This window comes from Pan paniscus, chromosome 2 (genome assembly GCF_029289425.2).
Source record: "Pan paniscus chromosome 2, NHGRI_mPanPan1-v2.0_pri, whole genome shotgun sequence".
NCBI classification, from domain to species: domain Eukaryota; kingdom Metazoa; phylum Chordata; class Mammalia; order Primates; family Hominidae; genus Pan; species Pan paniscus.
In genome coordinates, this window is record NC_085926.1 from 77,781,041 (window position 1) to 77,798,674 (window position 17,634).

Sequence of the window (17,634 nt, forward strand, 5' to 3'; positions counted from 1 at the left end):
TTTCTAAGCAGTATTGTAAAGATGTAGGCCTTTTTAGCACTGGGATACCATCATTTCTGGATCAGACCTTTATGGTTTCTGAGGGGAAGACAGAACATGAGTGGTTGTTGGGAGGTTGTAATGGCAAGTGGCACACATCACTTCTATTTCATTGAAAACAACTCTGCCACGTGGTGTCAAACTAACTACTGGGGTGAGAAAGCAGCCTTCCCTGTGTCCCATAAGAGAGATTATGAATGGTGGGAAATGTCAGTCTGTATCCCAAAGACTAAAAAACCCACACACATCTTAAAGGGTGTTCTTCTCCCTTTTGTAAAGTTTCTCCAAAGCAGGCATTGCTGAGTCCAAATCTTGTATTCCATTTGTCTTATAAATCAAAGAATACCCTTGGAAGCCAATATATTAACCAATGCTAAAAAAGGAAAATAGATCTGTCTATCCATCAACCTGTTTCTCCTAGATAATTTATTTCCAGCCTATTCTCCCTTTCACCTAGCTCTTTTTTTTTTTTTTTTTTTTGAGAGGGAGTTTTGTTCCTGTCACCCAGGCTAGAGAGCAATGGTGCGATCTCAGCTCACTGTAACTCCCACCTTCCGGGTTCAAGCGATTCTCCTGCCTCAGTCTCCCAAGTAGCTGGGATTACAGGCATGCACCACCACACCCAGCAAATTTTGTATTTTTGGTAGGTAGGGACAGGGTTTCACCATGAGGGCCAAGCTAGTCTCGAACTTCTGACCTGAGGCTCTCTGCCCACCTCCACCTCCCAAAGTGCCAGGATTATAGGCATGAGCCACCATGCCCGGCCCCTTTCCCCTAGTTCTTAATGTCCTGTTCAGAGAAGGGGCTCTTTCTCAGCTCCGCCACATACTAGCTTTGGCCTTTGAGCAAATAAATTTACATATTAATTAATCTATTCACTCAAATACTTATTAAGTATATAACATATAATAGACAATGGGAGCCAAACAGACAAAATCCCCTGCCTTTTTATATTTTAGTTGGGGAAGATAGATAAAGACCAACCTAAGTACATACATGAACATATAAGTAAGATGGTGATAAATGTTATGGGGAAAAAACAAAGGGAAGGGAGTTGAGAAGTATAGGTGTAGGGAGGAAGTATTTTTAAGTAGAGTGACTGGGGAAGGCCTCACCAGGAAGTCAGCATTTCAGAAAAGACTGGAATAACATAAGCAAAAGAGTAATGCTGATATCTGAGGAAAGGTTATTCCAGGAAATGAGAATGGCAAGTGAAAGCCTGAGCCTTATTTGATAAAAAGGAAAGGGAACGATATGACTGGAGCAGAGAGAGAAACAAGATAGAGTACGAAGTCAGGCAAGCAAACAAGGGCTAGTGTTTGTGAGACCTTTAAGCTACCGTAATGACATTGGCTCTTACTTTGAATGGTAAACCACTGGACGGGGTGTGTATATGTGTGCATGTGTGCATGCACGTGTGTGTGTGTAAGGCAGGGAAGTGACATGATCTTATTTATTTGTTTATTTTTTTAAAAGTCATTCTATTCTAGCTGCTGTGTTGAGATGTACTAAATGAGGCAAGGTGGAGATTGTGGAAGCTACCTAGGGAATAGATGACGGTGGTTCATACCAAAGGAGAATCAATGGCAGTGTTAACAAAGGTTGGATTTTGGAGGTAGAGCTAACGGGAGTTGTTATGAAATTAACATAGGCCATAAAGAAAGCAAACCACATTACTCTGAAATTTTGGCTAACTTGTAGAATGTAACTGTGACCAACTGAGAGAAGAAACACTGCAGAGGAAGCTTTTTTTTTTTTTTTTTTTGAGACGGAGTCTCGCTCTATCCGCCAGGCTGGAGTACAGTGGCGCGATCTCGGCTCACTGCAAGATCCGCCTCCCGGGTTCACGCCATTCTCCTGCCTCAGCCTCCCGAGTAGCTGGGACTAAAGGCGCCCGCCACCATACTCGGGTAATTGTTTTTGTATTTTTAGTAGAGACGGGGTTTCACTGTGTTAGCCAGGATGGTCTCGATCTCTTGACCTCGTGATCCGCCCGCCTCGGCCTCCCAAAGTGCTGCGATTACAGGCGTGAGCCACAGCGCCCAGCCGCATATTTTATATAGGATCATCTAGAGCTGAGTTTTGATACATGAAATTTGAGAAGCCTTCTGAACACCTAAGTGGAACTGTCCAGTGTAGCTCTGGTTACATGAGTCTGGAGTTCATGGGAGGAAAGATCCAAGCTGGAGATTTTTAATTACTTTGTGCCTTCATTTTCTTGTCTAAAAACAGAAGGTAATAATGGCACCTATCTCATTGGATTGTTGTGTGCCTGAAAAGAGCTAATCCTCGGTAGGCCAGTAAGAGACTTTATAGTGAATTGATTTAGTGGAAATGAATCAACATAGAAATGAATAATAAATTTAATTTAAGTAAATGTATTTGATTACATACTTTTATTTTTCAAAAAACCATTCTTAATCCCATTTCTTTTTCCAATTAGTTTATTTCAGTGTGCATGTAATGTCCTTTCTTCTTAAAATATACAAACTCCAAGGATATTACTTATGAAGCTATATAATTTTAGGTTAAATTAAATAATAATCAGAATTTTAGCTGCATAAGCAGATGCCGTTTTTGCCATTTTAAAAATTAAGCTGCTCTGATGCAGAATACAAATCAATGACAAGATAAGTTATTTTGGAAGAAAATACAATAATTTCTCCTCACTGGCAGTCTAAGTTCAATAAATCAAATGAAATAATTTGCATTTATAATAACATATAGTGAAGGAAGTCAGTACTATTGAATATGAAGGAAACACCCAACTCATTGGATTATCCAACAAACAGATATCTCAATATTGGATTAGCTCTTCATTTTGGAAAAATATTCCAAATGCAACTTTATCCTCCCAAACAGAGACCCTGTTCCCTTCAGTTATTAGCAACTCATAATTTAACATGAGGACATACGTAAGAACTGGCAATGCTGCTCCAACTTAGGAACTCAGAGCAGATGCTCCAGAGACCAACATTATCAGTCCAATGCAGATTAGTATCACTTTGCTCATAAAAGAGAGTATAAAGGTTCTTGAAGTTTTTGAAAGGAGCGGCTTAGCTGACTGTTAAGGAAGCTATCTTTTCTCTACAAGAAATTTATACTTTTTCCTTCTAAATTCCACAAACAGAATATTATTAGAGACAACAGAATACAATTACAGAAATAATTGAATACATTATGTACAATATCTTCTATTAATGAAATAAATGTATATTTTATATGATATTTGGTCTTTATGAAAAAATAATATAATTACCAATATTCTAAGGATGAACAAAGAAGTTTACAATAGCATGCAAGAAAAATGAGAAGAAAATGATACAAATTGATGTTCAGAAGATTTCAAAATCTTCAGCAAAGTAATTTCAGAACTAATACATACTTAAAAGAGAAAGAAAGAACTGTGACTTCACAGTTGAAGGCATACAAAATATAAAGGTATTTATGATCTGAAGAGTTAATAAAAGAGAGATGAAAAGGGAGTTGATATTGGAACCTTAAATTTTTTCCTATCTGATATTTACTTTAAAGAGCTTTTCTGAAAAATTATCTCTTCTACTCTATCTCAAATTTCTGTGAGGCATTGTCTTCTCTAGCACCATAAAACACATTCAATCTTTACTCTGAACATTGGTTATTACTTATTAAAATTAATACATCGGAAGATTATATTAGTTGTAACTCATTAGCTAACTCATGAAATGAACAGCCAGAATTGGTTGTCAAGCAGAATGTTAATTGCATTTAATAAATGTTAGTTTAATGTTGTTAAATGTGCCACATACATGGGTAAAGGCAGTCATATGTTGCATATGACACGGCATATAGTTCTGAATTTCCCGAGGGTGACATTCCCTTTGGAGATTGGCAGGAGAGCTTTTGTTCTTGGGGCCTTTTGTTAGTACAGCTTCAGGAATTTCTAGTGATCTTATTTTGTGTCACGGTATTTCTACTTTGGGGAAGGAGGGTTGGACAATGGATGGAATATAAACAATGAACTGCCCTTTACACCTTGAATGATAGCCTCAATATGTAACTGAAAACACTTTCCACATTTAACTGTTGAAAAAAACTAGTCAATTTTGTTTCAATGATGCTATGGCCAAAAGACAGCAGAGAGAGCAATAATATGAGCTTTGGAAATAAATAATTGACTTTTATTTTCCCCAAATTTCTTTTGTATGGGTAATACCTGTATAAGGGCAAAGATTTTCTTCAACTTGAACTAAAACCTGTATTTTTCATTAAATTTTAGTCCATTCTAAACATTATTCAAAATTTTTAGATCTTCCACCACCACCAGATCCCCCGCCAGGTCAGGGTTTAAGGCAGCAAATAGGCCCGAGCCAGCAGGCTGGTAACGTGGAAAACTCAGCAGAGAGAAAAGGAAGCTCTCTAGAGAGACAACATGCATCCAGCTTAGAAGACACAAAGAGCTCATTGGATTGTCCAGCTAGAACCTCCCTAGAGTGGCAGCGACAAACCCAGGAATGGATAAGCTCCACAGAACGACAAGAAGATATACGGAAAGCCCCACACAAACAAGGTGTCGGATCAGGTGTGTTCTGCACAGTCCCAAGAAAGTGTGGACTGTTACCATTTCTTTTCCTACCAGGTATTCTAGAAATGGCAGTTGTTTAAGGGCATCTCAAAAACATTTGCCTTCATTCAGTAATGGAATTTGGAATTCCTTAGATTTTACCAGTACATGCCTTAAGGCTGATTCCAACGGGCATTGCTCCTCAGTCAGCCTCTCCATAGGGTCTTTGATCCCAAGAGACTTCCAGGCTTCATCTAAATGGCTCAGTAGAAAATTTTATTTTTTGGCCTATTAATGTTTATATTGAGTACTTTAAAGATCGCTAAATTTAATCTTTTCTGTCAGTTTAATCTCTGCCTTCAGCAAGTTTGTTCATTTTGGCTGAAATAACCAGTCATTCGAAAGGAGAACTCACATCAAATACATGAATTCATTAAAATTACAAAGTTGCAGAAAAATGCCCAATCACAGATCCTCAAATTAAATAAGGTTATACTGGGCTTGCACTTTCTCCAACTGTTAATCAGTTGATTGATTTAGTTGGTTGTTAATCCGTCTATGGGAAATGCTCTTTTTTATAAATCAAGCTTCCTGGAAATGTCACAGAAATAAATTTCATTGTTTGTAGTTAGTTTTTTTTTTGGTGGGGGGTGTGGCGCGGGAGGTGGGGAGCCTGCTTTATAAACGCATTTTCTGAGACATCTCTTCTCATGTCAGGATTCATTGAGTATTGAAACACACACATACACATACACACAATCTTTGAAAAAATGTCTTTTCACTTATTCATTTGGACTTAATGTGTTGTAGATAGGCCTCTCTCCATGCATTTCCCATAACTACATTTTGTCACAACTTGGTGCTCAAGTTTTTGGAAAATGTCACTTGTGCAAGGGCCAGTAGATGACAATTTTAATATCTAGGTTTAGTGAAACATTTAGAAAGGTTACACCATTCAGGCTGTGAGAGAAAAATCATGTGGTTCTTGTCATTGAAGACTATGTAAGGGGAGAAATAGTAAATTCAGTGAGCATTAATCACAGAGTAATAGCCCATACATAGAAAGAAAGTGAAAAACAGAGGGGATGGGGTGAGGAGAGGGAGCAATGAGAATAGAGAGGGAAAGAAAAAACAATTTTTGAACTATTGAGTGATTATTTGTAACATGTGTCATGAGTTATTTGTAGAGAGACAATCTGTAAAAAAAAAAAAATTAGCATACTATTTATTTAAATGTGTGAGTTTCTCTTTTACTTTTAAGGAAATACATAGCCCTTTAAATAATGTATTTCTGTCTCAAAAAGCAACATAAATTTTAAAAGCTGATTTAACTAATATATAGTTCTTTATCTAAATCAATTGAGAAAATGTTGCCATAATTTAAGCTGAAACAAAAAACATGTTTCTTTAATCTTAATGGGAAAATTAAATTGGAGCCTCATTGAACTTTAGAAATTATTCTCAGATATGCTTTTGTTAAACTGTAGTTCATTGTATGCAGCTCTCTTTTATAATGAATTTAAATTTTGCAAATAATATATAACATTGTGTACTTATCCCAAGATCTCTTTTAATTTAATTCTGCTTTGGTTCCTATTGTAGGAAATGTTGCTTGCACATAGAAATTTCTTTAATATCCGGTCCTGATTAAACTTCATAATTTTAATTTTATTAAAGAATGAAATGGTAAAGTAGGCCATTCACAGTGTAATATTCAAGAGTTAAGTTTAGTTTGCCTCCATGTTTCTGTTCAATTTAGCCTTTGGGTTTTTTTCTTTTTCAGAGGAGGCCTTGGTGCCCTATAGCAAGCCCAGTTTCCCATCTCCAGGTGGCCACAGCTCATCAGGAACAGCTTCTTCTAAGGGATCCACTGGACCTAGGAAAACCGAGGTGTTGAGAGCAGGCCACCAGCGCAATGCCAGCGACCTTCTTGACATAGGATATATGGGCTCCAACAGTCAAGGACAGTTTACAGGTGAATTATGTAAGTGCTTAGGTCATTTAAAAGGCTATCGTGATTCAGAAAGAATCTTGGGTTAATAACATTGCCACATTAAACAAATTTCAGATTAATAGAAAACTTGCTCTGTTACAAAAACAATCAATTGCAATTTTCAACAAGTTTGGTCATAACTTAGGCCATTGCTATATTTATTGAAGTCCATTTTTATAAATGTTTCTGCTATTTCACGTTGGATTTATGCTATAAAAATTGTTTTAAGTTAGGCAAGTAGTCTTAACACTTATACATGAAATTAAATATAGTGTGTTTATCATTTTCTTTGCCTTTTTAACTGAACACAATAAAGAAATGGAGACACTGGCCTTTTGGTAGTTTTAACGAAACTCCTACGGAATCCTTCATTTTCAAGTTACTCTTTATTTATTTTTTAAATTTGGGTAGTCACCCTCGAAGAGTTGATCTTTGATTGTTAATTAAATTGTAATGTTTTGACTACAATAACATTTTATAAATAAATTTCCATTTATGAATGAAAACTGGCATAGGTAGTTAGTACAATTAATTTTCTAAATGTAAAATACTAGGTAATAGGGAAAATTAAGAATGTCACAGCAAAAAATGTTGAGCTCCTTGTGTTAATTTCCTCAGGAAAGTTACCAATACAGCTTTGCATTATCAGAAACATATTTGCTGAATATTTTTAACTGCCTTATCAGAAAAATAGCATTACCATTATCTTCACATCACAGATTGTTTGGAAGACTCTGTGAGATGATGAAAAGAGAAATAATTTCAAAATTATAAATCTCTTTATTGATCTCAGTTGTCATTGTTGTTGACTATTGCTAATCTATTATTAAGATTCATTTATAATTTTAATTTGATTCATAACTACTTGAATTTTTCTTTAACTTTTTTTTGAAGTAATGACAGACTCACAGGAGTACCAAAATAGTTCTACTGGGTGTTTACATTTCCAAATTCTATAGTGTTTTCTTTTCTTTTACTCTTTGATCATCTCCTTCAAGTAAAATTACTTAAATTCACAAACTCATCTATCTGAAGACCTTATTTTCATTGATTATCTGTTTGCTTTGCTTTTTGTTATGCTGGTCAGAAAAGTAGAATGCTTAATTTACATTTTATTTCTACTTTTTTCTCTTTCTTTAGAGTAAATGAGAGGAGACATACAAAGCTGCTCTGAAGGACCATCAGGTCCGGACTCATGGAAGTGATGACTCTAAACAGTGCAATGAACAATTTATTTATGTACTATTAAAAGAACTGTAAATGCAATGTAAAGACACACAGCCACACATATCCCACAGATATTTTCATTGTGTTCTTCTCCTAAGTACACCACCCACCTTAACTCTTTCTTGTCAGGAGTATATAAAAAAGAAAGAAAACAAAACTCGCCCTACAGGAAGAAAAGGATTCTCCTCTGTATATAATTTCTTTTGTGCATTGCTATGCAAGCTCACTCTTTTTAGCTCTGCTCATATTATTGTCTGTTCTTATTGGTCTGTTGTACTATATGTGAATTAATAGGCTGTGGTGCCATATATTAACTTTTAATTGTGTAACTTTTATGTTTAAATTTTGCACTGCAATTTTATTTGGTGATAAGCACAAATCTCTACTCCTCATGACATGAAGAAAAAGACTGAATGTGAAGGGAGTTTCTGTACTGTAAGCTAGATTGGATAATGATGGCTGTAACAAATCATGTTAGATGGTTTTCAGTTGGGGTGTAGAAATAGGAAGATGCAAAGGAACAATGGTGTTGGCAAAGTCTTCTTTGAATATCAGGGACTGAGTCAATAAAAAAAATAGTAGAAAGGTGGCTTTTACTATTGACAAAAGCAGGGGTCAAAAAAAAGTAGTCTAAGTCTTAAGACTGAATATGCATTAAAGTATGCAGGTAGCAAAGATGTAATAAATTTGCTTAAAAAAAAAATTAAAGTTTTATTTAGAATCAATTTTACCTGTCATTGTAATTGACCCATCTGAGAATTACAATAAGCAAGAGGAAATTAAGGTGTTTTGCAAGAGCTGTATTTATATTACAGTTTTTTAAAAACATTTTCTGAATTATCATAATTAAGCTCTCCAACTCATTAAGTCAGAATATAATATGAAGTTCCCCAAGGAAATGAACAAAATGAACTCTAGAATATCTAGCAAATAGTTAAAGAAGCAATTTATTATTAGGCATACTCGGGCTGTTTCCAAATATAAACTCTATTGCAATATCTTATTTCATCTTTCTAATACATGTACAGTGCACACTAGAGGATAGAGCTGCATCACTTAAATTCATGACTTAAAAAATAATAGTTTATATACAATTTGTTTTTTATTTGATTAAGAAGTGAAGTTTATGCCACCCAATGTATAGCCAAATTGTACGTGCTTAAAAAGCAGTGCCGAGAGTATGTTCAGTTCACAGTAAGTAGACTTATTGGAATAAATATTCTATGGTACATTCTCAGAAATTGGCTTCCAACTAAAATACGTTTGACCCATTTTGAATAAGGAAATTGAAAAGAAAAATTTAAAAGGAGAAAAAATTGCATGTTTATAAACTTTTTAAATAAAACCAGACCTTGTAAGTGGACATTAATAATTGTCCTGCCTCATTTGTTTTCACGACTTTGACAACAAGAAGTTCCTGAACATTAGTCATGTATGCTCAGAATAAATGTGACTTTGAAATATATGTTAGCTACTGTACATGTATAGTCAGTCAAGTAGAAGAGGACCTTCCTGAAATTCCCACTTGTGACATTTTCCCATGGGTTTCCTACACAATCTTAAATTTTATTTCTGTCTATACTTTCTCAAATTTTTCCTATGATAAGTTCAGTTGTTGGTACTCTTCTAAAAATATTCAACGTGATTAGGGTCAGTTCTAAAATATGGGACCCCTTTGAGTGACAATTCGCACTCCATGCATTATTGGCTCAGTAGCCAATTTTTGTCACGTCGTTATAACAAGGAGATGACATAATTAAACATTTCCATCGTTTCTATTCCCTGGGACTGCATCAGCACAGGCAAGTATAGAATGTAATGTTCTTCATGGGCCCCACCAGCTTTTTGGTGCCATGTAATTTATTTCTTCGCTGAAGAGAAAAAGAATTCTGAGACACAGTTATTAAACCCTTTATCAACTTTCTACCATCAGTGCCTGAATTCTAATGCAGTGTGATTTCTCTGGGACAAAGAGACTGAGGAAGATGAAAAGTTTCTTCAAAGAGTGAATACATACTTATTCACAACTCTAGGATGTGAGGACTTTAAATATCTCTTTATGAAGTTCCCTGCCTAACCTCTTTCTATTTAAAGGCAAACAAATTTCGAAGAGGTTTTGTGTTCCCTCTTTATGTTTCTCTATGACCCAGTTTAGTCTAAAACCTTAGTTCATTACATATACAACACATAACCTTTGATCCCTGGTAACTGGCAGGTGTTAGTGATTAATAAACCAAGGCTTCAAAGTGAAGTATGTGTGTGCAGATGACTTTTGGAATAACGTGGGCATAGCATCATACCTTCCTGATTGTCTTCAGCAAATAAAAATTAACTGTTGTAGTTAAAATTATGTCAGTGCAGAGCTTGTGGTTACTTGGAATGTTCTTTCAGAATAGTCCATGTTGCCTATTAAACCTAGTTTTAAACACATTGGGCAGTCAATTTATGCACCCACAATATCACCCTCAGGTAGACTGAGGGCAAGATAAAATGCTGTAGCTATACAAAGGAATTCAGAAACATTATTGGAAAGCAAAGCCTTTGTCAGCTTGCTACTGACAAAGTAGTAAAAAGCTACTAATCAGTGTGAGTCAGATGTCAACAGAAAAATACAAATACCTATGAGAGCCACAGCAGTTTCTCATTTCATAGCCGATTCAATGAATGTGATTAGAAATTCACTGAGCTCACTCTTGCAGGTTTAAACGGAGGCCTGCATAAGGACTGCAAGAGGAAATCTGGGTGGGAGAGAATGTAATCTGATCTTGCACTCATAGGCAATGCTGCAATGCAATCATGTCCAATACAAGCACAGTTTCATTCATAACAGGAAACGTCTTCTTTGGGAAAATAGCTCTATTGGTGCCCAAACTCAGGTATGCCAGTGTATGCAGGTGGAGTCGCCCTACCCCTCTTCCAAACATGTCCTGTGAGATTTTTAAAATAAGATGGGATAGTACAGGGGCATGAAAAGAATTGATTCCTTCACAGGATTTGAATCCAGTTCAAGGGAGAATGTAGAAAATTCAAAACCAACATATAAGGTATCACACAACCAAGAAAAGTAAAACCATTGCAAGTTTACTTGCGTTGAGTACAAAACAGATTTAATGGTGTTCTATGTCATAGTTTAATGCTCTGGGTATTTAAATATGTTTTCAACAGGATTTGAGTTGAAAGTTTGTAATGTGCTTTGATGGAACACCTCTCAATTTCTATTCAATAAATTTATGTAATTGTCCATTGACAATATAATGATAACAGTACCATTGAACTCTAAACTGTGGTTTATCTTCACTGCTGGGAAGCAACTGTGCATCAGTATTAAAGATATGCAGAAACATAATATTCACTAATTTGTTCATCTGCTTCTGTATATTGTTTATGGAATTACATGGCAAGAACTGTTCTAAAGCAACATGTCTTTCCACATTATTTTAGAGGTGAAATTACTTTTGTTTTGCTTCTCTATAATGTGTACTTCAAATGAAACACCATACTTTTTTCTAAAAAAAGATGTTCAATTTACTAATTTTTTTAAATCTCATAATTTAAAAAGCATTTGTTGTGATTTTAAAGTGTTGCAAGAAAAGGGATTTTGTGGCCGTGGGTAGACTTTTTATACTTTGTTTTATAGATGGATTTTTTTTAACTGTAGTTTGTTTAAGTCACCAAGCAGCATCCAAAATCTTAATGTGTTTCATTTGATGTTGTTAGATCAGAGAAGAAATTGGCATAAAATCGGTTAATAGTATTGTCAAAGAATTGTGTATTGTGTACTCACTGGGAAAAAATAAAATATATTCACATTTCAAATTTGTAGAAAAGCCATTTATGTAAAACAAACCTGTTTGTAGACATGCCAAAAAAAGACCAGGTAGCCACTTTTAGAACTCTGCATTCATATTTTGTGACTAAATGCATAATCTCAGTTTCTCACTCAGTTATGGTTTGAATAGTGATAAATAGGAACTGGTGTTGACTTTTAGTAGTGACTAACAGACCCTGATAAAGAATACAGCAAGCATTTGAAATACAGACCCCATTCTATCAGCACTGCTACTTTCCCCATACCATGAAGACCTTTAGATAGATTTAAAACAAATATCTTATTTTTGAAAGTATAAGTAAATATGAAAATTGAGAGAAAATGAATTTTTCTCAATTGCTTTAGAAGAAATAATTATGAATTTCTTTTATTTTGGATGTTTTTATACTGGATGTTGAAAAGTTATCTCAGGGACTGAGTAGAAAAGAAAAATGCCCCATTTTATTGTATTTCATAAATATTGTATTCTTTTTCACTGCTAAGTACAACTATAGGCTCAATTTTTTTTTCCAAAAATAAAGAGAGGCAGTTTCTGTATTCTTTAAAATAATAATACTAGTGACAGAAAAAAGGAAAAAGATTATGGTTAAATCCTGAGACACTCATTGAAAAATATTTTTTAAAATACAAGGTTTAGGACAACACATTTTAGAGTTTCATTTAATTTATATTAATAAGGTGAGAATAAAATAATATTACTGTAATGACAAACGATGTTGCATTAATATAATACAGTGACAAAATATAATATATATGATTAAAGACAAAGTATGTCAATATGATAAATGGTAGGACAATTACAAAAACAACTGTTCCTTTATGGAATTTGTGTATAAAATGGCAAAAGTGTAAAATTATCAGAAAGGTTTATTAAAGTAATACACCACACTCTCTTGATTATTGTATACATTAGCTGGAGAAAAGATATATTAATGTTGCACAAAGGCATTTGAACAAGAAATTATATTTAATGTCCTCCATTTTTTAAAATGTGATTTTATCTCTTCCACAGAGGAGAGAAGCAGAGTTCACACTAAACTTCATTTCATAGGAAAGATGTGAAAAAACTGTACAATAATACAAAACCAAGTTTTAAAAGTTCAAAACAATACTCCAGTAGAAAAGCTAGCAGGGAGGGGAAAAGAATCTGTCATTTCCAAAAGTTTGTAAAGACTCTTTTTACTTCGATGAATTTAGTGTGGTCTCAGTTTTGGCCTTCAGCTTCTTAGGCACAGAGAAAGAATCTGACATGTAGGAGTGTGCAAAACTGTCAAGAATTCCAAAGACAGATGCAAGACAATTATCCAGCTGTGTGTTTAATATGAAGAACTACAAAGGTGACTAGTCTTTGCATTTTCCAGTCATAACATTTTCTCCTTGTGGTAGTCGAGCTATAAGAAAAAAAAAAAAAAAAAAAAAAAAAAAGGCTGGGCGCTGTGGCTCACGCCTGTAATCCCAGCACTTTGACAGGATGAGACAGGTGGATCGATTAAGCCCAGGAGTTTGAGATCAGCCTGGGCAACATGGCAAAGCCCTGTCTTACAAAAAAAAAAAAAAAAAAAAAAAAAACACAAATGCAAAAACTGGCCAGGCATGGTGGCACACATCTGTAGTTCTACCTACTAGGGAGGCTGAGGCAGAAGGATCACTTGAACCCGGGAGGTCCAGGTTGCAGTGAGCAGTAATTGTGCCACTGCACTTCAGCCTGGGTGACAGAGTGAGACCTTGTCCCAAATAAATAAATACATACATACGTATATACATACATACATACATAGAAAAAGAAAAAAGAGAAATACATGTATATTTCCAAGATATCTGATTATCTATTACCAAAATATCAAGATTTATATATGTATGTATTGCAGATATCTTAGTAATCAAGGAAAGCTACATTTGTGAGTCACATAGAATGACCTTTTGGCTTATGTCAATATTCATAATAGGAAATGTGCAGGCCACTACAGTGTTCTAAAACCATAGCACCATAACACCCTTCGCCTATAAAAGACCTTGATGGATATAACCTCTGGGTCATAGACAACATTTTTTGGACAAATTTTAGAAAATGTTTTTCTAGACAACACTTTGGAATAATTTGTTTCTAACAAATCTGGGTTTTTGTTTATTTATTCATTTCCTTTGCAAGCAAGTTTTGAGACACTGTGCTAAGAATTAAATATTCAGATTAGTAAAAACAGCAATAACCTTTGCCTTCATAAATAAATAATATCTTCTGTTAATTCTTTCCCTGATTTTTTGCCTAGAAATTTTTGATGAATGTTTTGAAGCTAAGAGGAAAGAGCCAATAAGCAAGGTCTTCAAATAAATTTCCAAGCCGTAAAATTTGTATTAGCTTCATTCAAATCCTCCATACCCATCATAAAATCTAGTCTTTCTCAAAAATAGTCTACAGCATTTTAATAGTATTTTTAAAATGAATAAGACAATAATGGAATTGAAGTTCCATAGTTGAATATATGAAGACATTTCTTTACTACTTGAATCCTTTACAAATCTGTTCAAATCTTATATGACATAAAATCCTTTGTCCTGGAGCATCTTATGAAACAGTACTATGTAAAATCTGCTTGAAAAATAGTCTCCTAGGAAGTATCATACTTTATCCTGCCCCTAGACTCTATATTAGTGGCCCCAAAGGCTTTGCATGCCATGTCTTGCTGTGGTCTTTTAAAAATCAATATTAAGTCATGGGAAAGAATCATTCAAATTCTATGTATAATGTGCAGATGATAAAAGAAATGTGCAGTGAGAAATTCATTAATTAAATTATGTTTCCAAACCTTATTTGAGATCAGTGCTCAGTCCTGTAGCAACAGGTAAGATTGCATCATGTTCTTTAGTTTCTCTACAATGCTTTTGTGTATTGTCAGCTCTTGAAATCATTAGGCTAAAACTAAAGCATGGAAATACACCTACTGTCTCCTCCCACCCCTAGCTACTGACCTTCAATCAGATTTCAAAAGTATAATATATTTTGAAAGATTTCACAAAAGGATAATTTTTTAAAAGCTACTGTCTGATTATTAATAGTTTCTCCCTGAAGAGGTACTTTGCTTAAAATAGTAGCGAGTAACGCAAAATGTAGGAAAAGAGGGCTTATAATTTCTCATTAAGATAATACAGAGCTAAGTACCAGTGGAATTTGAAATACAGCTAACTAGTAATGATGAAAATTCATATATCCAGAAATGGTTAAATATAGAAGTAACAAAGGGAAGATGAAGATAACCATTACGTGAACTTTCACTGGCTATGAGGACAAAAGAAGTGAGGGAAGTTAAAGTGGGATGTGAGAAGTAAGAATTTAAATTTACTTGATTAATTTTGAATGATGATAGACTGATGCAATCAATAGATTAACATGTCCCGACATAGGTAATATGAGAACAATTACGGATGGGCAATGAATGGTTATTCTAATGAAAAAGAGGGAACAGACAAATGGTGGCAGTCTGAACAAAAGACACACTAGAATACTATGTATTCAACTTAAGAAAAGGAACTACAACATTTTCAGTAACTGTGCAAGCATCTCTTTGCAAATAACCACCTACCAAGAATTAAGACACCGTTTCCATCAATGTTGGTGATGCTATTTTTTCCTATCTTATGCAAGTATACTAAAAATGTATAAAACAAATCCCATATACATATGACAACAAAGTATACATTTAAAGAAATATGTGTGTTAAATGTCCATATCAACTAATTCCCACTAAAATCATTTGAATAGTTATTATTTAAAAGTTGAAGCTCACGCGCAAAGATATTTTAGATTTGTTTTAATATTCTAAGTAAAAATAATTATAAACCTTAAAATGTATTAAGTAGCCAAAAACTGTATTAGGAGCTACACACATACATGCATACTCATGCACATATACAAATATACAAATATACATATATAAAAATACTTTTCATTCATTAGAATCCAACCAAGATAGGATGGGGATTGAAAAATACCCATAGTCATAAAGTATGGAAAAAGGGAAACCTAACAAGAACTACGGGGATTGAGACAAATATCATAGGCTTAATAATACTTCAAATAATCTCTATTTCTCCTAGACAAATTACATAGGTGCATTTACATGTATACATATGTATACACACACTTATGTACCCATGCAGAGTCATCCTTCAAGATCCACAAAGAATTGGTTCCAGGATTCCTACCAAAATCAGTGGATGCTATACCTTAAATATAATGGTGTAGTATTTGCATATAACCTATGAACATCCTCCTATATACTTCAAATCATCTCTTCATTACTTATAGCATCTAACACAATGTAAATGTTATGTAAATCATTTCATACTATATTTTAATTGGTATTATTTTTATTGTTTTATTTTTATTTTTATTGTAGTTTGTTTTCAAATGTTTTCCATCTATGGTTGGTTCAATCTGAGGATTTGGAGCCTGTGAATATGGAGGCCTGACTGTATATATTTCTATTATACACATCACATATATACATACATATATGCATTTATGAAGAAATCGATATTTTGTTGTTCAAATGGCCAAACGTTCCTTTTAAACAGACGAACACACATTGTATACATAGTATTGTGGTTGGCACAATGTAGTTGGGGGCAGCCAGTTACATTTAATGTGATCATGTTATAAACTAGTTGAGGTGACATAAGGCATAGAGTGAATATTATTTTACAAGTAGAAAGTGAAGAAAACCATATAAAATTTAAATTGTTGCAGAAATCAATTTTGGGAGATGACAAGTGGAAGAGAGCATTGAGGGTTGGTGTGGTCAGGTGAAATGTCAGTGATAAAGGGAATTGACTTTGGCCTTGAATGAGAACAATTAATAGAAAGATAATTTAGAGGAGAGGAAGCAGACACAATATAGTCTCTAGCCAATGGGAAACTGTAGTCTAATACAGGAACCAGTATTTGAACCAACATTTGAATTCAGGAGTATCCAAGATATGATAAATAAGCAATATACTATTGCAGTAGGGTAAGGAAGGTGGACACCCCACTCAGACTTTAGGAGTCAAGCCAGGCATTACAGACTGACTAACACTGTAGAGAGTGTTATTTCACCCCAACAAAGAAGTTAAATGAAGGTTAAACTTCCCCTGTACAAAAGCACTGGTTCGTAAGGCAGCACAGCATAATTAACCAGTCAATAGCACACGTGTTTAGAAAACAACAGGAAATATAGTGGGGCAATACAATGAGGAAAAGGATGAATGGGTTAAAAAGAAGTAGCCTAATAACACCTAGAGTGAATAAAGACCTGAAGGAATACAGGCAAAGAGGCTATTTTGTCTACTTTGCATGCTCCTGTTTTCATTCTGAGCAGATAAGGACATCTCATCCTCAAAGGGGATTTGTGCTTTTGGAAATGAGAACAGTGCATTCTACCTTCAAATTCTACATATCCACATTTGCCACGCATGCAGTAAGAGTCAAAATAAAGAACATTATAGAAGCCTAAATCTGCTTAAAATAAATATCTGCGTAAAATAAATAATCCATAATAGAGTGTGAAATATTTCCACTTACAAAGTATGCAGTTGCATGTGAACAACGGCAGGAAATACCAGACAAAACCAGAATGACATCAGTTATGATGAGCATAATCACAAATGGGTCACGGTGACTTTCTACACATGTGCAAGTGAATGCAGCAGAGCCAAACCAGACCCCAGGGCTGGAATGGGAACTTCATTAGGGAAAGTTAAGAACAATACACAATGATGATAAATCCTGCAACAATAATCCGTCTGAGAACCAGCCATATTCAAGGAGCACAAGTTCAAGGAGCACAAATGAATCTATATCCTGCACAGAGCAGATGAATGAAAACCAAGGTAACGGTGTGCAGTAAAACTTAGTAGACAAAAATGGAATTCAAAGCATAACTTGGTCTTTCCAGCTTTCCTCTCACCTATTTTGCCTTCTACCAGTACTCTAGTGAATTATTAGTTATCTGTTATTAAAGATGAAGA

General features: G+C 34.5%; 1 protein-coding gene and 1 long non-coding RNA gene across 32 annotated transcripts in view; one reads left to right on the top strand and one right to left on the bottom strand.

Annotated features, from left to right (window-relative positions):
* ROBO2 (roundabout guidance receptor 2) overlaps window positions 1–9,171 on the top strand; it is a 1,748,609-nt gene extending 1,739,438 nt beyond the window's left edge. For 13 of the 31 annotated variants that reach the window (XM_063602841.1, XM_063602846.1, XM_063602848.1 and 10 more), the window contains 2 exons: window positions 6,366–6,566; window positions 7,716–9,171. In XM_063602841.1, coding sequence (XP_063458911.1) covers window positions 6,366–6,566; window positions 7,716–7,717 — 203 coding nt within the window. In that variant the 3' untranslated portion in view covers window positions 7,718–9,171. Of the gene's footprint in view, window positions 1–4,327; window positions 4,601–6,365; window positions 6,567–7,715 lie in introns of all 31 variants that reach the window. The other 18 variants (XM_063602831.1, XM_063602836.1, XM_063602834.1 and 15 more) reach the window with 3 other exon arrangements.
* The window catches only part of LOC129397415 (uncharacterized), a 320,007-nt gene that overhangs the window by 93,927 nt on the left and 208,446 nt on the right, over window positions 1–17,634 (bottom strand). The gene's annotated exons all lie outside the window — the stretch shown is intronic.